This window comes from Eschrichtius robustus, chromosome 13, assembly GCF_028021215.1.
Source record: "Eschrichtius robustus isolate mEscRob2 chromosome 13, mEscRob2.pri, whole genome shotgun sequence".
NCBI classification, from domain to species: domain Eukaryota; kingdom Metazoa; phylum Chordata; class Mammalia; order Artiodactyla; family Eschrichtiidae; genus Eschrichtius; species Eschrichtius robustus.
This window is the reverse complement of record NC_090836.1, coordinates 46370718-46390442: the sequence shown is the minus strand read 5'-3', so window position 1 is coordinate 46390442 and position 19725 is coordinate 46370718. Positions and strand designations below refer to the sequence as shown.

Here is a 19725-nt window from a genome sequence, read left to right as displayed (position 1 = left end):
TTTTATTCTGGACTGCTCTGTCCAGAGTTCCCTGGCCAGACAGGAAAGAAATGGTGTAAATCTCCATTATAGCACTGGGAGTGATTTTTTTTCACTTGGGGAAGCCTGGAGAGGCAGGAGGATGCTGCCAGAGGCTGCGGTATGGCCATGGATGGGGGAGGATGAACTTCTCCCCACCTCCTTGGGTTTGCTGGGAGGAGGCATCACTTTGACCTACTGAGCTACAGGTGCTCTCCTGGTAAGAGAGAACTTGAGGTTGACTTATCTGAATTCTCACTCCCTTCCTCCGATGGGGAGCAGAGAAATTCCCATTAGGACAGAAAGGAAGGCTCTTGTTATCACGCAGGGAACCAGGAGAGCTTTTTGGCCTGGGCCTTGTATTCATGAAGGCCCTCAAGTATAGATTTTGCTATTATTGCCAATAAGGTCACATTGTCTTTGCATTTATTGATTGTATTTGAAGTTTTGGTTGGTTAAAAATAAACATAAAAAATATACCAATGTTTTATATATACACTACCAAATGTAAAGTAGATAGCTAGTGGGAAGCAGCCCCAAAGCACAGGGAGATCAGCTCAGTGCTTTGTGTCCACCTAGAGGGGTGGGATAGGGAGGGTGGGAGGGAGATGCAAGAGGGAAGAGATATGGGGATATATGTATATGTATAGCTGATTCACTTTGCTATACAGCAGGAACTAACACAACATTGTAAAGCAATTATACTCCAATAAAGATGTTAAAAAAAAAACCCCGATGTTTTAGTAACTCTGTTCTGGCACTTATTCATTTTCTAATATACCCACAGTCTGAAAAATGGAAGAAGACTAGCCCTCTCTCATTCTTTGGGTGGCCTTGCCTGCCACATGCAGTTTGTAGATAGAATGTGAAATCAGTTATGACAGTTGTAGAAAGTTAACTCATGGTTTCGTATGTTCTGAAACAGTGTGAAAACTGCATTTCCCCTTTCAAGAAAGGCACTAAAAACAATGGAAAACCGTGAGTGCCAGTCTTATGGACCAACTTATTAATATCACAGAAAGCTGTGACCTCACTCCACACCCAAGCAACTCCAGCCCTGCCGGGCTCCTGAAGCACTCCCCAAAGAGCAGAACCCCAGAGGATTGTCACTGTTTGACCTTTCTGGAAGATCCCTGGAAAAGCCCCACTCACAGGCCTTGTCTTTATCTGGTCAGTGAGGAAAGCCCTATCATCAGGGCATTGGTCAAATAATCAGTGACAATATTTTAAGATTGAAGCTGCCCAGCGTGGATGGACCTAGAGACTATCATACTAAGTGAAGTCAGACAGAGAAAGGCAAATATCATATGATATCACCTGTGTGTGGAATCTAAAACATGAGTATAAATAAATACATCTTTCTTTTATTTTATTTTATTTTTTAAAAATTTTATTTATTTATTTATTTATTTATTTATTTATTTATTTATTTATTTATTTATTTATGGCTGTGTTGGGTCTTCGTTTCTGTGCCAGGGCTTTCTCTAGTTGCGGCAAGTGGGGGCCACTCTTCATCGCGGTGCGCGGGCTTCTCATTATCGTGGCCTCTCTTGTTGCGGAGCACAGGCTCCAGACGCGCAGGCTCAGTAATTGTGGCTCATGGGCCTAGTTGCTCTGCAGCATGTGGGATCTTCCCAGACCAGGGCTCGAACCCGTGTCCCCTGCATTGGCAGGCAGATTCTCAACCACTGCGCCACCAGGGAAGCCCCATCTTCCTTTTAAAACTACAGCAACAACACAACATAGAGCTCATACCAACAATTCCATTCCTAGGTATATACCAAAGAGAACTGAAAACATATTCACTCAAAAATTTGTACGTGGGCTTCCCTGCTGGCGCAGTGGTTAAGAATCCGCCTGCCAATGCAGGGGACATGGGTTCGAGCCCTGGTCCGAGAAGATCCCACATGCTGTGGAGTAACTAAGCCTGCGAGCCACAACTACTGAGCCTGAGCGCCACAACTACTGAAGCCCACGTGCCTAGAGCCCATGCTCTGCAACAAGAGAAGCCACCACAATGAGAAGCCCATGCAAGGAAGAGTAGGCCCTGCTTGCTGCAGCTAGAGAAAGCCCACGCACAGCGACAAAGACCCAACGCAGACAAAAATAAATTAAAAAAAAAAAATTTGTACGTGTGGGAACTATACTCATTATTTTGTAATAACCTATAAGGGAAAAGAATCTGAAAAAAAAGATATATATGCATGTTTAACTGAATCACTTTGCTGTACGCCTGAAACTAACACAACGTAAATCAACTATAATTCAAAAAAAAATTGTGAGAGTTTGTTGCAGAGTTATTCATAGTAGCCCCAAAGTGTAAACAACCGAAGTGCCCTTAAACTGATGCGTGGATAAATAAAATATGATATATCCATATAATAGAATATTATTTGGCAAAAAAAGGATATAAACTGATACATGCTACAACATGGACGAACCTTGGAAATGTTACGCAAAGAGAAAGAGGCCTGATACGAAACTCCACATGTTGCATGATTCTATTTATATGAAATATCCAGAAGAAGCAAATCCATTTGAGAGACACTGGGGGGAGGGATGAATGGGAAGTGACCGCTAAGGGGTACAGAGTAACTTTTTGAAGTGATGAAAATGTTCTAAAATTAGGTAGTGGTGGTGGTTACACAACCCTGTGAACATACTAAAACCCACTGAACTGTGCACTTATTTTTTTTTAAACTATATATTTTAAAATTATTTATTTATTTGGCTGTGCCACGCGGCATGCAGGATCTTAGTTCCCTGACTAGGCATCGAACCCGGGCCCCAGCAGTGAAAGCGCCGAGTCCTAACCACTGGACCACCAGGGAATTCCCAAGAATTGCGTACTTTAAATGAGTGGATTTTGTATTATGTAAATTAGACCTCAATAAAGCTGTCAAAAATAATAAAAATAAAACCAGATTCCTTTTGTCTCTCCACATTAAAAAGAAAATAGAAGCAATGATTTCTACCCTTGGGTCAGTAGTTCTCAACCGGGGGCGGTCTTGTCCCGGAAGGGATATTTGACTAGGTCTGGAGACACTTTGTCACAACTGGGGAAAAGGGTGTTACTGGCATCTAGTGGACAGAGGCCAAGGGTGCTGCTACCCGTCCTACAAGGCAAGAACAGTCAGTCCCTCACAACCAAGAACGACCTGGCCGCAAATGTCAATCATACCAAGATTGAGAAATCCTGCCCTAGATCAAGGTCCATGAGGACAGAGCTGGGTACATGGTGCACCCGGTCCCTCCCACAGCTGCCAAGGTCCTTTGGTGCAACGGCATCGCCTGTGTTGAGGGCAGATGTTAGAATCCATCCCAAGAAACTCCCTTTTAAAGCAATGGTAAGGACGTGAACCACAGTCATCTCTCTAGGGGTGTCCTTGGGAGAGACTTCTGTCTGGTCTTAGTTCCAAGAACAGTTATACTGCCCTGAGTAGTCTATCTCTGTTTTATCTCATGGACACTGTGAACTCTGGAACTGACTGCACTTTCCTTTCTGGGTTGGCTGCTAAACAGTTTTGAGCCAAACTTGTGGCCCAACCTTAGGAAGGGCATAGGTCTTATATTTTGTATTTTAAAGTTTCATTCTTGGCTCTATTTTATATCCCTAACTTTCTTTTTCTTTTTTAAACATTTATTTTCTTTCTCTTTATTTCCTTTGCTCCTACTTTCCCCCTTTTTTTGGTGTGTTTGTTATGTCTTTGTAAGCTATTTATGCTGGGCAACAAGAAACGAAACACCAAATTAACAAATATAAACAGCGAGTCTCCCCTTAGCTCTGGGATGGAAGTTCATAGGGCAGAGTGGTGGGTAGGTTACAGAAGCATCATGAGGACTGTGGGCAGGGGCCAATGACCTCCCCAAAGGATGCCCTCTTCCTTGCTCCAGAAGCCTGGCTGGATGGTGAGGGGGCAGGATGTGAGAAAGTAGGGGGATTCTTAGAGGAGGTCAGCTGTTCCTGGGTTGCCGTATAAGACATTGTGGCCTCTTGATGTTGGAAGGAGCTGGGCTTTCAGAGGACAAGTCACAGATGTGGGGACAGAGCTGGTAAGGGAGGGATTCCCAGCTGGGCAGGACTGGGTGGTGTATTAGGGTGTCTTGGACCAGGAGCCAGAGATCTGGCTTCTAGGTTTCAAGTCCCAGCTCCACCCTCGTTGGCCAAGTGACTTTGCAGTCACGTCGTAGCTCCTTAGTTTTCCGTTTTTACTAAAACATGGTAGTAATACCTGCTAGGCCTGTCTCTACGGTTGATGCGAGGACCAAATGAGATCATGAAATTGCTGAAGTGCTCTATTCATTGCTAGGTTGCAAACTTTTTCTTTTTATTTATTTATTTACTTATAAAAATTGAAGTATAGTTGATTTACAGTATCATGTTAGTTTCAGGTGTACAGCACAGTCATTCAGTTACATACACACACACATATATAACTGAGTATATATATATATATATTCTTTTTCAGATTCTCTTCCCTTATAGGTTATTACAAAATATTGGGTATAGTTCCCTGTGTTCTTTTTTCTTTCTGTCTTCTTTTTTTTTTAATGTTGAGGGACAAAATCAATTGTTCAGTTATTGTGGCTGTGATTACCATTGTACTTGTGGAGATGTTCTCATTTGAGGTCATTACTGTTGCCAAGGCTCTGGGGTCTGCGGGGCTGGGGGGCAGACCTGAGGGAGACTTGGCTGACCCCGAGGAATTAGTTAAAACTTTCACAGCAACCCAGGGAGAAAGTATTTGTTAATCATTAAGTTGCACGTGGATGTACGTAAAACACTCCTTAGACTTTCAGAGCTAAAAGGATCTCAGGGGGTTGGAAAGCCAGTCTCCTGCCCCAAGCTCACTCTCTCAGGAGCTCTTAGCACCTGTGAGATCTTTGCTTATCCATTTTCCCCACGAAGTGAAAGCTCAGCCCAGGAGAGTCAGGAAGGTCTGGGGTTCAGGATACATGGATTTCCTAGACTTACGTGTGTCTTCATCATCTCTAGGGTGGAGGCCACTATAGTTCTAGTTCCCTGGGTCTAACCTGATGTTTTCAGCTGCAACTTGAGACCCGTTTCATCTTCTAATCTTTGTGGGCTTGGCTGACAGCCAAAGATCCCATTTCTCTTTTTATTATTCTTCAGTTCTTTTTCCCTCTCCTTGTCTCCCCTCATGTCCACCCATCAACCCACACCCCAGATACTGCAGCCAACCAATTTCTATTTTCATCTGAATAAAAATGTTGTTATGAGAAAGGTCACAGGATATGATGAAGAAAGCCCTCTCCTTGCCCTAGAGGCTGGGAGCGGAGGGCCTCCTAAAGCTCCTCTCTACTCAAAGTAGTAACTTTCAAGGTACTTTTCCTTCAATCCCATACTTTCTTCAACCTTGGTATCCTTTGGGTAGCTTTTTTTCTGGTTTTGAAATTTTATTGCCTTCCCAGACCAGGGTGGAAATGGACATGGTGAACTCACCTCCTCCCTCTCCCCTGATTCATGTGACAGAATGTTGATTTTTATTATATACCAGACACTGTGCTAAGTGCTTTTCATACATTATGTTATTTAATTCCTACAACAACCCTATGAGGTAGGAATTATCTTTGCTTTACAGATGAGAAAACCGAGTCTCTGAGAGGTCAGAGTCACACAGCTTGGTGGTGCAACCAGGAGTCTAACCTGGAGAGTGACCAGTGGCAAGCAGCTGAGGTAGAAAGGGCATTGGACTTGGGGTCAGAGGCTTGGGTTTGGATCCTGGCTCGATTACTGACTAATGGGACTTGGGCAAGCCACACCTATCACATGTCCCGGCCTCAGCCTTCTCATCTGCAAAGAGATAATAATAACGCCTGGTTCACTAGGCAGATGATGGGATTTAACTAAAGTGATTATTCAACTAGGGCTAGACTCAGCAGAGTGGCTCGGGCAATGTCCACTGTAGCAGAGCTGCACACGTGTGGCAGGCAGCCCCGCAGCTGGCCCCCAGCCACTCCACCTCCTGGCGCTCAGGCCCTCATGTAATCCCCTGCCCTTGAGTAAACGGACACACCAGGTCCTTGCCACGTTGGGGCTCACAACGTGGCAGATGCCTTTCCTCTGAGCGAGTGAGGGAGCGTGAGAGAGAGTGAGCAAGATCACAGGCACGGTCTTTTGTAACCTGGACCTTTTGGGGCTAAAATTAGGGAGTTACTTCTAACTGATTGTGCACAGCAAAAGTAATGGGCTGTTGGGCTTCCCTGGTGGTCCAGTGGTTAAGACTCCACGCTTCCACTGCAGGAGGCTCGGGTTCGATCCCTGGGTGGGGAAGTTCCACCTGTTGCAAGGTGCGGCCAAAAAGAAAAAAAAAAAAAAGTAATGGGCTGTCACTTTTGAGATTGGGTTCCAAAAAGCCTCTGACTTCCACCTTGTTGGCTCACGCTCTCACTCTCTCCCTCACTCACTCACTCGGAGAGAAGGTAGCTGTGCCGCGGTATGAGCTGGAACTGATGGCAAGGAATGGGTGTCCCCAGCCAGGGAGCGCCTGAGACCTGCCAGCAGCCCCGGGGGGTGAGCCTTGGAAGCAGCCCCTCTCCCAGGGGAGCCTTGGGATAAGGGCAGCCTGGTTGCCATCTTGACCGCAGTCTTATGAGAGCCACAGGCACCCAGCTAAGTCACACTCGGATTTTTCTTTTTTTTAAATGTTTTTACTTTGCAGTTGTCAACCTTCAGATATATATTTTTTTAAATTTATTTTATTTATTTATTTATCTGGCTGCCGTTGGGTCTTCATCTTTGCGTGCGGGCTTTCTCTAGTTGCAGCAAGCAGGGGCTACTCTTTGTTGCAGTGCTCAGGCTTCTCATTGCAGTGGTTTCTCTTGCTGTGGAGCACGGGATCTAGGCGCGCAGGCTTCATTAGTTGCAGCACGCAGGCTCAGTAGTTGTGGCACGTGGGCTCTAGAGCACAGGCTCAGTAGTTGTGGCGCACGGGCTTAGTTGCTCCATGGCATGTGGGATCTTCCCAGACCAGGGCTCGAACCCATGTCCCCTGCATTGGCAGGCGGATTCTTAACCACTGTGCCACCAGGGAAGCCCCCCACACTCGGATTTTTGACTCAGAAACATTGAGTTTATAAATGCTTGTTGTTCTAAGTTACTAAGTTTTGAAATGATACAGCATGGAAGGCTGTGGAGGGGATGTGGTTTTTCTGGGAGAAGCAGAGGAGACTTCTTAGAGGGGGTGTGTCCGTGCTTGGCCTGGAAAGGTGGGCAGGACGCAAACTTGAGGAGAAGAGGAGAAAGGTGCTCAGGCAGGGGAACGGCAAGCAGGTGTATTCCAGGAATGTGAAATCTGGTTTGGCGGAAATCACCTCACCTACCTATGGACCTGATGGAAACATCATACCTGAGGCGAGAGTGGGCTCTTCCCTGTCAGGCGTGCTTGGCTCCGCCCTTAATTCACTGAATGATCCAGGATGAACCAGATGAGCTTTTCCAGATCTCAGTTTCCTCCTCTGTAGACTGGAGTCTGGACAAGTAGATCCTTAAAGTCCCCTTCCTTTTACCATCTCTTCACCCACAGCTCAGAGAGAGGGGATGACCTGGAACGTGGCTACTCAGAGATTCACCACACGGGGGCGATGTGATACCATTTTGAATACCTCCAGATTTACACTGCTCTTACGGAAAAAAAGTCTGCCTTTTTGGGTCCATTACCCGGATTCTCTACCACCTCCTTCCTGTTTTTTATTTATAACTATTTTATTTTATTCAAATACTATCTTTTATTTCACTTAAAAATTTTAAAGTGGTAGAGCAAAAATACCTAAGGCAGCCAGGACTTTGGTGTTAAATGAGATTTTTAAAGAAGTTCTTAATCTACCTAAAATCTAGTTTCTGAGAATGAAGCAATGCATTCCGTGGTTAAGACTGATTGCAGAAATTTTGCTTCAATCAAGAGAACTTAAAATTTTACAGAACTTTACAGGAACTTGCAGAAATGCTCAACATCGTAAATCTGGAAACAACCTAAGTGTTCTTCTCAGAGCCTTTCTATGACGCATATGTCTGAAAAATGTGCACTGACAATCGGAAACATTCACTATTCACCAAATTGCAAAATTAAACTATTGATAAAAACATTTCCAAAGGCACAAGTAGGCATAATTGGTTGAAAGTAAATCAGATATTTAAAAATACCAAAATATGTTAAAACAAATTCCATCTTTTTCTTTTAATGTTTCATTATGATTTTTTCTTATTGTGTGATCAACGGATCAAAAACACACTTAAAAAACCCACAAAGCAAAGATATCATAGTAGACACTCCAAGTGCATTCCATCCAGAGCGTATTATTGTTAATACTTCGGTGTATATCTGTCTTAACTACCTATGCATCTGTTTATTCATCTAAATATATATTTTATATTGAGAATTTACTGTTTTCTACCTTGCTTTTTATCACTTAATAATACATTGTGAACATCTTTCCATGTAAATAAATTCACTTTTAAAAATAAACATTTTCTTTTAGAGAAAGCCCTCGCACGGAAACGAAGACCCAACACAGCTAAAAATAAATAAATAAATTAAAAAAAAATAGAATAGTTTTAGATTGACAGAAAAATTGCAAAGATAATACACATAGCTCTCATATACCCCACCTCTGGTTTCCTTTATTAGTAACATCTTGAATTAGTATGATACATTTGTCACAATTAGTGAACCAATACTGATACATTATTATTACCTAAGATCCATACTTTATTCAGATTTCTTTAGTTTTTGCCTAATGTCCTTTTTCTCTTCCAGGATACCGGTACATTTAGTTGTTATGTCTCCTTAGTTTCTGAGATGTTCCTTGTTTTGGATGACCTTGAAAGTCTGAGGAGTACTGGTCAGATATTTTGTAGCCTGTTCCTGTACTGGAATTTTCTGATGTTTTTCTTATGATGAGACTGGAATTAGGGGTTTTAGGAGGGAAGCCACAGAGGTGATGTTCTGTTCTCATCACATCAGATCAAAGGTAATACACTATCACCTGATTTGACACTGCTGACATTGACCTTGATCACCTGGTTGAAGTGGTATTTGTCAGGTTACTCCTCTGTAAAGTTACTCTTTTTTCCCCCTTCTTTCCAGAAAGTTCTATGTATAGCCCACACTTAAGGAGTGGGGAATTATGCTTCCCTCCATGAGGGTAGACTATCTACATAAGTTGTTTGAAACTTTTAATAAATAAATATATAACAACCTAAAATAGAAAATGACCCAAATAAACAAGAGACTGCCTTGAATTAGGAGGATCTCATAGAACTCCAAACAGTAGGTGAACCTGTGGCAAAGAAGGCTTCTTTCCTGGCTAAGTGGTACGCATCTTTCTAAGGACTAGAATTTCTCTCTGGTTCTTATACTTTGAGCCACTGGGACTTGAGGCGTCCTCTCTGGTCACCTCTGTCACCCCCTGCTGTCGGGGACGTCATTTACCCCAGCTGAGATCTGTTTCCTATTTCTAACATCTCCCTCAGCAGCTGGGGAGTGGGTTGAACCCCCGGGCTGGGTTGGGAAGTTCTAACGGAAGTCAGAAGTTGCTGTCTCAGCAATTTCTTTTCTCTGAGTATTAGCACTGTTTTACGAAAGGATTTTGAAAAAGTGCTTCCCTTGCTTTCGAGGCGCTGAAAGGAGAAGCCTAGGGACTAATTCTGGGAGCGGGCCACCGGCAGAGGGCAGCCCCTGGGGCAGTGGGCTGAACAGTTCAGCAGGTAGATGTTGGCCAGGGAGCAGGAACACTTGGTTTCTGGGCCCAGCTTACTCAGGCCTTGCTGAGGGACCCTGGATACACCCCAGACTCATCTACATTGTGGTCTCTTGTTGTCCTCGGGGTGCGGACTCCAGACCCCAGGCCTGACAGCAGTGAGTTAGAGAGGCTTAGGTGCTGCTTCCTTCTGCCCCATCACCAGGCAGAACTCTCTTCCTCTGACTACTTCAGCTTCCCCGCCTCTGCTCTGGGAATCAGGCTCTGGGGGGAGTGAGCTTCCCTCATGTGCTGCCAGGAGGGCCATCCTGGGGGCCATGGGGACCTACATGCAGGTAGAAGCCCCACCTGCCTTCTCTCCGAAGCCTTTGATCCCGTGTGTTCTCTTTCTCCCGCGCTTGCTCTCACTCCAGCTCTGCCCCTGCCTCATGCTGGATCCATTTTTCTTCCAGTCTCCTTCTGCCAGCTTTATTTATTCTGACTGCACAACCCACCTTTCTGCCCATATCCTCCACCACTTTCTCAAAGGGGAGCTATTCTATCTGTCCCAGCGCTTTGCTCCCAGAACCCAGAACTCTGGTGAGTGAAGCCAACCATCCCCGTGTCTTTCAAGTTCCAGCCTCAAGGAGGGCCTGCTGTCCCGCTCTGCTCCCCTGGTTTCCCTTCTTTCTGTCCTGAGGCGTTTTCTGGGAGGGAAGTGCCAGCAGCCCGGGTGCTGACCCATCTCACTCCTGATCCCTGGGATGTTCTTGTGGACCGTTTCATGCCTTTCCTGTTGCTGCTGGAGCCTCTGTTTTTGCCCAGCTGCCTTCAGTGCTGCCTGAGCTCCCTCCTGGCTCCTTCTTCCAGTCTGGCCTTGGGGACATGGCAGGTGGCAATGTCACAGCAGTAACTGAGTTTGTTTTGCTGGGGCTCTCAGGTTCTGGTTCCCTCCGGGCCCTCTGTTCTGGGGGGTGCTTCTGGTCTACCGGGTCACCTTGCTGGGCAACTCGCTGATCACCCTCCTCACACGGGCAGACGCTGCCCTGCACTTGCCCATGCACTTCTTCCTGCGCCACTTCTCTGCGGCGGAGCGCCTCTACACCAAGACCATCGTGCCCAGGATGCTGGCCGACCTCCTCTCCTCCGGCCCCACCATCCCACCCACCGGCTGCTTCACCCAGCTGTACTTCTCGCTCTCTGTCATCGCTGAATGAGGGCTGCTCACGGCCGTGGCCAATGACCGCTGTGCCGCCATCTGCCGGCAGCTGTGTCACTCCACCCTGATGAACCAGGGAGCGTGTGTGCGCATGGTGGGCACCTCCTACCACGTGGGCATCATCACCGGCACCACTCACTCCATCTTCATCTTCACTTTGCCTTTCCCTGGTGCCAACACCAACCATCACTTCCTGTGTGACTTCCCGCCTGTGCTGAGGCTGGCCAGCGTGAGCACCTTCTGGGGTGAAGTGGGCAATCCTGCCCTCATGAGAGCCTTTATCCTGACCCCCTTCTCCCTGACTGTAGCCTCCTATGCCCGTATCCTTGCCATCATCCTTGGGGTCGCGACATCCCAGGGACGTCGAAAAATCTTCTCTACCTGTTCCTCCCACCTACTTGTGGTCATGCTCCTTTTTGGGATGGGGACTGTTGCCTACATGAGGCCATGGGCAGGCTCCTCCCAGGACGGGGGCCAGGTCCTTGCCCTCTTCTACACAGCTGTCACTCCCATGTTCAACCCTTTGGTCTACACTCTGAGAAACAAGGAGGTCACAGGGGCAATGAGGCGGCTCGTGAAGAGATACGTCTGGAGCCCTTGACCCCCTCAAGTTCTTGGAGATAAGGGCCTGATCCTTGGAGATTTTCAAGGAGGAGGGTGCAGCTGGAGTCCCTGGGTGGTGTGGGTGCCAGCTCGAGGGCCCAGGGCTCCGACCTGCTGCTCAGAGCTCGGCTTCTGGGGCCTGTTCTTATGGCCTTGACCTGACTTGTTTGTAGGTACAAAGCTGGAGAGACATGCACTTGGGGGAGGTTGAGGAGGTGCCCGTTTTGTGCGATGATTGAACAATTCTGGTCTTTCGTGAGGCTCAGGGCGCCTTCCTGGGGCTACGATTCCTGTAGACAGTGCTTCTCCCCCTTCTCCCAGACTCCTCACTGCAAGCCTTTCTCTTTCCCATCAGTCACCTCCGCTACCACATGAGCTCCTTTACTTCAGGTGTGAGGTCTGACCTGGGGTAGGAACAGGGCAGGGAATAGTTGACCTGGCTTTGGCGGTTCAGGTGCCGAGTCTTACCTGGTGCTGCTTTAGGTCTGGAAGCGTCTGTCTAGTTACTTTGTTGTGACTTACAGGTTCTCTCCCGGGATCCCTGAGATGTTGATATTCTCTACTTAGCTTCTTTCTCATCCATGGACTGACTTCCTCTTCATCTCCTCTGATCCTAGGGTAGAAATGCACATACATCTCTAGACTCTGACTCTAATCAGAAGGTCTGGTCTGGCTCCTGGACTCCCACGATGATGCTTTTGTTTCTTGTAAACTGTCCACTATTTCTGCTTGAAGCCACCTTAATTTGCCTGCCAGGAGGATCTAGCACCATTTTACTTTTCTTGGGCAGCCCATTCTTGCTTGTTTATAAACTCTCCTTTATCAGTAAACTGCAAGAGGGACAGTGTAATATAAGCAGGAAAATCACTCTCAAGGCACAGTACATGAGGGCCTTTAAAATAGCATTGATTTTCATTTCCAATTTACAAAAGTAACACTGTTAATTGCAGGGAATTTTGCATCCAGAAGAAAAGACAGTAACTATTAATACTTTGGTGTTAATAAAGCCCTTGGGAAATTATTGTGGTCTGGTTTCCCTCTGTATATGTATATATACATATTATTAAGAATTAAAAAAATGGGATTATATTGTGTGAATTGCTCACAACTTTTGTTTTCCACTTTATCAAACTATATTGTAACGTTTTACCATATAAGTAGGCTTCTAAAGCATTATTTTAATACCTATATAGTTGGATACTAAAATTTAAAGCAATCTTCTATTATTGGAATTAAATATTTTTGTTATTGCTTTTGTTGAGATAGATACCATTGCAGTTATACCTTTGTATACTTATGCTTTTCAGAGCACAAACTTCTAGAAATGGAATTGCTGAGTCAAAACATATGCACAATTTTAGAGCTTTTGAAACATATTGCCAAATTGCCCTCCAAAAGAATTTTTGTTGTTTTACAGTCCAACTGAGGGCAGTCCAATTTTCAGGGCAAGGAAATGGACTAAGAGTCAGGAAGGGTTAGATAGCCCGGGGAAGAACAGGGTGGGGAAGGAATGGATGTCTAGGATCTTGCAATGCAGAAAAGAGCTGATGAGAAGGGCATGAACTCACTTTCCCTCAGTCTATCAAGGACTGGCTGAGACATACTTGGACTGAGAGTGCAACATGAGGCATCAAAGTTAGACTCAAGGAATGACTTCCTGATAGAGTTGGTATCTGAACAAGACAAGGGGAGAGACTTTTTCCTCATGTTCTGAGCTAAGGGTGGAGGCAAGAGGAGGAGGATGTGTTGAAATTGGACTGGCTCAGCCCTAAGTGGCTTCATGCTTCTTTCACCTGAGGTGGTGACCATCAGCTCTGGAGGCTGAGGTCCCCCTATTTTCAGGGACCCCAGACAGAGTTGCCAAAAAAATACTGGATGTTCAGTTAAATTTGAATTTCGGATGAACAACAAGTAATTTTTTGGAATAAGTGTGTCCTGTGAAATATTTGGCCAGAAGGATTTAGCACCATTTTATCTTTCTCGAGAAAGCAATATTTGGGACATGCGTACGTTAAAAAATTATTCTTTGTTCATCAGAAAATCAAATTTGATTAGATGTCTTATATTTTTATTTGCTACATCTGGCAACTCTATCCCCAGGTGCTATTCAAGCAGGGCTGGAACTGCAGTTGGAGGTGAGGATCTAAGTAGAAAGCTCTGATCATCTCCATTTAGGAAGAAGGAAGCCACTTGGGAAATAGAGTAATTTCCTCTGACGTGAGTCCTTTGTTTGAGCAGAAACTCACTCTTAGTACTTGTGTGAATGCTGGTCTTCCTGTAAGTGCAAAAGAGGATATGGAAGGCTGGGGATGGAGGAATCCGTGTCTGTCCTTGGGAATAAGGGGCATTAAAGAGTGGAATAGGGTTCCTTAATATATTAGAAAGTCTAGGAGTGGAGAATATGGAGCTGGCTAAGGAAGGTTTACCAGAAGGCTGGTTATAGATAGCACTATGGCACAATGGTTTAGAGCTTGGCTTTGGTGCTAGAAAGCTCCAAGATCCAATCCTGACTGCCATTTACTATCTGTGAGATCTTGGGAGGTTTCTTAACATTTTTATGCCTTAATTTTTCCTAATGTGTAAAACAATGATTTCCATCGTTTCTGTGCTTCTCAGGATGGTCGTGAGGATAAAATGTAGCCTTCCCCGTCATTCTTTGCTATATGGTCACTTAGCATCATCTGAAATCAACTTATTAGTTTATGGTTTCTCTCCTTTCACTCAAATACTTGTCCTATAAAGGCAGGGATGCTGCCTGTCTTGTTCACTAGTGTATTCCTAGTGCCTAGAATAGTGCCTGGCACATGGTAGATGTTCAAGAAATGTTTGTTGAATAGATAAATAAATATTAAAAAAACTGCTCAGCACAGTGCATGGCAAATAGTAAAGTGTTAAATAGTTTATTTTGATTACTAGTATGATTGGTACTGCTATCATTTGCGTTTCTGTGAACTTCAGTGAAAACTTTCATTGAGGTTTTTAGACATCTTAAAAATTTGGGAACTTTCTTCATTAAGAGAATTTCACTAAAGTTGCTGGAAAATCTAAAATGTATGTTGAAGAGAGGTAAGGGAGAAGCTGTCTGTGGGATTTTGAAGAGAGGGGATTTGGAAATGAGGAAATCCTCATACAAGCTGTGAGTGGGGATAACTCAGAAGGGATCAGATGAGCCATTCCCTATGGGCCTTAGGAGAGAAGGAAAGTGGTAGCAAGTGAACAGTTCTGGGGCGGAGAAAAACTGCCTCTGGTGGCTCACAGTGTTGGTAGGAATCCTGGAGAACCAGGCTTAGAAAATCATCAAGAACCAAGAGAAACTCAGAGATCAGAACCACGGTCAAGGTTATACCACAGGGGTGGTCTGGCTAGGATGCTGTTGGCACTGCCACCATTGGTTATTGGTGACTTCTCTGGCACCGTGTGATGCGGCTGCCTCTGGGTCCTGGATGCCACCATTGCCATCACCAAAATGAATTGTAAACTTTACTCTGCATCACTTGCACCTGATTTAAAGTCTTAGGCAGGGGACTTCCCTGGTGGCGTAGTGGTTAAGAATATTCCTGCCAATGCAGGGGACACAGGTTCGAGCTCTGGTCCGGGAAGATCTCACATACCACGGAGCACTAAGCCCGTGAGCCACAACTACTGAGCCTGAATTCTAGAGCCTGCGTGCCACAACTACTGAAGCCCGCGTGCCACAACTACTGAGTCTGTGCGCCTAGAGCCCGTGCTCCACAACAAGAGAAGCCACTGCAATGAGAAGCCCGTGCACCGCAACGAAGAGTAGCCCCCACTCGCTGCAACTAGAGAAAGCCCGTGCACAGCAACAAAGACCCAATGCAGCCAAAAATAAATTAAAAAAAAAAAGAAGTCTTAGGCAGATACATCCACCGGGACTAGCTAAGGTCACAGACCTGTGTCTTGGCTGCCAAGAGTTTAGGGAAAGCCAGTATTTTGGCCTTATTGGCTTCTGTAGAGGAGGGTGGAGTTCTGTTTCCCACAAAGCTCTTAACCACCAAATCAAAGTAAATGGCAAGTGAATTCTCAGCAGTGGGGATAAGTGGGTCGGCTGGTAAAGAGAAGCCCCTTTTGTTGAGTTCATACATGGCCTCCTTTCCTGCCATTATGGCTATTCTATTCACAGCCCCATTAAGAATGAACTGGGTGTGATTTGCTGAGGAAAGGGGTAGATGCAAGGTGTCTTCAGGGTGTGCTTGGGCCCCATCTAAATTTAGCACTTCTGCTTGTTGATGAAGTGCTACTAGAAATATCTAATTTTCGGCTGATGGATCAGTTACATCCAATCTATGGTGAGCAGTACAGTTCAATAGTCACCTGGTGTTCAGTGGTCAGGTGTTCAGTATATACTGTTGCCTACAAGGAACCCGAGAACAGTTTCACAATAAGATATAATTGTTTGCCCCAAAGGGAAGGCCTTGGCTCTCAAAACCTGGGTTTGGTTCCCAAACCTGGGCTTGCCTCTTGGACTTAACACAGATTTCAGTGCCACTGGCACTGAACATCTTAGGGTCTTCTGGGTGGTTCAGAAGGCCCAGATGGCAGAACTGTAGCCTGAACCAGCTAGAGAGCCTTTTCTTGCTCTGGCTTGTAAGACACCTGCTAAGTAGTTTGAAGCAGTACATCCATATGGGCTATGTGTTGTTTCCCAAATCCAGAGACCCATAGGAGGTCTTTTTCTTACCGTAGAGAGAAAAAGGTGAGGCAACTTGTCCTTAACATTTGAGGAGATGTCTTGACATCCCCAGAAAATCTTCACTGAGGTGACAGGTCCCTAAATTTGGTGGGACTTATCTCCTACTCTCTGGTATGAACGTGCATCTAGAGTGCCTGCCATTTGCTTCTCTCCAGGTGCTGTCAGCATAGTCTCATCAATATAATGGGCCATGAGGTGTCCTACAGGATGGTGAGATGATCAAGATGCCTGTGGATTAGATGATGCCATAGAGCTAGAGCTGGTGTAACTCTGAGGCAAGTCGAGAAAGGTGAACTTCTGTCCCTTCCAGGAGAAAGCATACTGATTCTGGACTGTTTTCCACGTAATAAGACAGGGGAAAATGCATTTTCTTATTCAATATTTGCATACCTAGCCCAGGTGAGAAGAAGTGGCTTTCTGGCGGTCCAGGCTGTCCCGCTTCTCCTCATCTGTGCCACTAACCTTTTTCCACCTTTCGCTCTGTTTATTTTCCTTAGCTCCTTGTCTGCGCTCATCTTCCCACTTTCTCTAAACTCACATTATCAGAGGGAGAATTAATGGTGTAGAGAGTTAAAGTGTGGGCTCTAGGGTTGGAAACTCAAGTCTGTTATTTCCTAGCTGTGTTACCTAGGGAAAGTTGTTCAACGTCTCTGAGCCTTGGTTTCCTCATCTTGTTGCAACTGATATAATAAGAGTCTACTTAGAGGTAGATTTACTGTGAAGCTTAAACTTTTGGGGCTCTTCACTTGCATGGGCTCCTTAAAAGGGCCAGGAAGTTCTAGCAATTGTGGTCCTATGTTCATATATTTTTATAAAAATTGCAAAGTGATATATTTTAACTGCAGTCTGTTGTAACTTCTGTCTCTCTCCTTTATGACTTCCTCTGCCCAATTTCCCCTTGTGATGGGTGCTGTTGAAGTGGCCATGGCAGTTTTTGGATCTAAGGCAAAGTTGAGTTGGGGATAAATAAAGTTTGAGTTTGGTGGGATGGTACCATCTGGGTTTATGTGGTTCACAGTTATTTATTTATTTATTTATTTATTATTAATTAATTAATTAATTAAATTTATGGCTGTGTTGGGTCTTCGTTTCTGTGTGAGGGCTTTCTCCAGTTGTGGCAAGCGGGGGCCACTCTTCATCGCGGTGCGCTGGCCTCTCACTCTTGCGGCCTCTCTTGTTGCGGAGCACGGGCTCCAGACGTGCAGGCTCAGTAGTTGTGGCTCACGGGCCCAGCTGCTCCGCGGCATATGGGATCTTCCCAGACCAGGGCTCGAACCCGTGTTCTCTGCATTGGCAGGCAGACTCTCAACCACTGCACCACCAGGGAAGCCCCCACAGTTAATTTTGAATACTGTTAAGTTATTGCTAGTTGTCCTGATGCAGGAATGACTTCCAGGAATGTGCCGTTTACCCACTGTGCCATAACACTCAGCATTACAACACAGAGTACAGCACCAGATGTATTATGGTAAAAATGTGTCTGATGGTGCCAGGCACTGAAAAAATATGGGAAGTGGAGGAGAAACAAGGTTGGAAATGTATGGATCGAGAAGTTAGTATACGGCAAAAAAACCTTCCAATCATCACATGTGTAATGTTGTAAGCAGGATTTGGTTTTCATCCTCTAAGTAAAAAAATTTCTCTCCTATCAGAAAGGTACTTGATAATGCAGGAACACATATAATTATAAACACACCATTAATTTTCTTCTTTTTTTTAAAAAATGGGAATGGAGTATTTGATTAAATTCAAATGCTTCATTTTAACTGAAATTTGAAAAGATGTTTTGAGTGTTTCAATTAAAAAATGAGAAATCAAAAACACCTTTAATTGACTTGGATGTATATGAAGTTACCTGCCTTTGTCATCTTCAGATTTATTTATAAAGGAACTGAGAGAAAACCTAGATGAAAATGATGAAATATGAAACAAAAGCAATAAAGACAAATGATGAAGGTATTCTTATACTGAGAAGTGAATTATAATAGAAATTTCAAATTATATTAAAAACAGTAATCCATTAAGAGGAATAGATAGATTTTGCATGAAGTATAGGCTCTTGGATTACTTGATAATCTATCTCTGACAGATAATATTTTCCAAAGATTGCAGCAGCATTATCTCCCATCCCACATGCACTTTTTCTTTTTCTTTTTCTTTTGGCCATGCTGTGCAGCATGTGGAATCTTAGTTCCCTGACCAGGGATCGAACCTGTGCCCCCTGCAGTGGCAGTGTGGAGTCTTAACCACTGGACCACCACGGAAGTCCCCCACATGCACTTCTGCAATGTGACCTTGTCACTCTCCTATATCAAGAGGTGGACTCTAAACCTCCTACTCTTAAATCTGGGCTTGCCTTAGTGACTCACTTATAACCAATGGTGGAAACGATGCTGTGTGACTTCCAGGGTTAGGTCAAAAACCTTGCAGCTTTTGTGTTGGCTCTTGGAATGCTTACTTTGGATGTTTTCTCTTGGAACACTCCTTCTTGGAAACCAGCTGCTATGCTGTGAGGAGCCCAAGCCCCATGGAGAGATCAAGTGTAGGTCAATAAACTCAGTCATTACAGGTTCCCGACATGTGAATGGAGAAACCATTAGATGATTCTGCTCCCAGCTGTTCAAGTCACTTCTAGCTACTGAGTCTTTTCCAGCTGATGACAGAGACATTGTGCAGCAGAGATGAGACATCCTTGGTGTGCTCTGTCTAAATTCTTGACCTACAGAAATTACGAGCACAATAAACTGTCTATTGCTTTATGCCACTCGATTTGGGGTGGTTTGTTATGCGACAATAGTCAACCTGAACACCAGTCAGTTAATGAAGAGGAGTGACTCACATAAACACACTGGGAAAAGATTTAGATGTCCTGCTGATTAGACATAAAATACTGACATCAAAGAAGAAAACAAATTTAATATGGTACTGCAATGGAAACCTTGAGGGCAAACTGGCTAATGAGTGAGGTTCAAAGACTATTTAAGATAATTCATTGCACAAGACAACTTGAAACTTTGGGAAAATTTACAGCTAATATATGAAAGAAACTTGATAGAGGTTTGACTAAATTTGACAATCCTAAAAACTTACACAAAATTACCAAAAGTGAGTGGTGAAGTTAAAAATATATATTTTTTTCTAAACTACCAATAAAAGAACGACAAATTTCAATCAACCATGCTAGGGGGAAGACAAATTTTCTTCCTAATCGCTTTGCAGAAAGTGTATTACAAAATCATTGTTCATATGAATATGAAGGCAATCAAAGAGTACACAGCAAAAAACAAGGGAAAAAGAATCATAGAGGTGATCAGGGAGTTAAGTAACAAAAATATATTATTCTTCTGGATCGTATCTCATTTGTGGCATCTGCCAGTTAAAAAAAATATATAATTTTAACCATTTCTTTTTTCATTTAAAATAAACATTGTACTTAATTTTATATTTGTACTTTTGTCTTATTTTATTAAATAGG

General features: G+C 44.4%; 1 protein-coding gene across 1 annotated transcript; it reads left to right on the top strand.

The window, feature by feature from the left end:
* Positions 1-10602: 10602 nt before the first annotated feature.
* On the top strand, positions 10603-11537 carry LOC137774611 (olfactory receptor 10P22-like). The gene is given in 2 exon segments (XM_068559656.1): positions 10603-10669; positions 10672-11537. Coding segments are annotated over 2 exon segments (933 nt in total).
* Positions 11538-19725: the final 8188 nt, after the last annotated feature.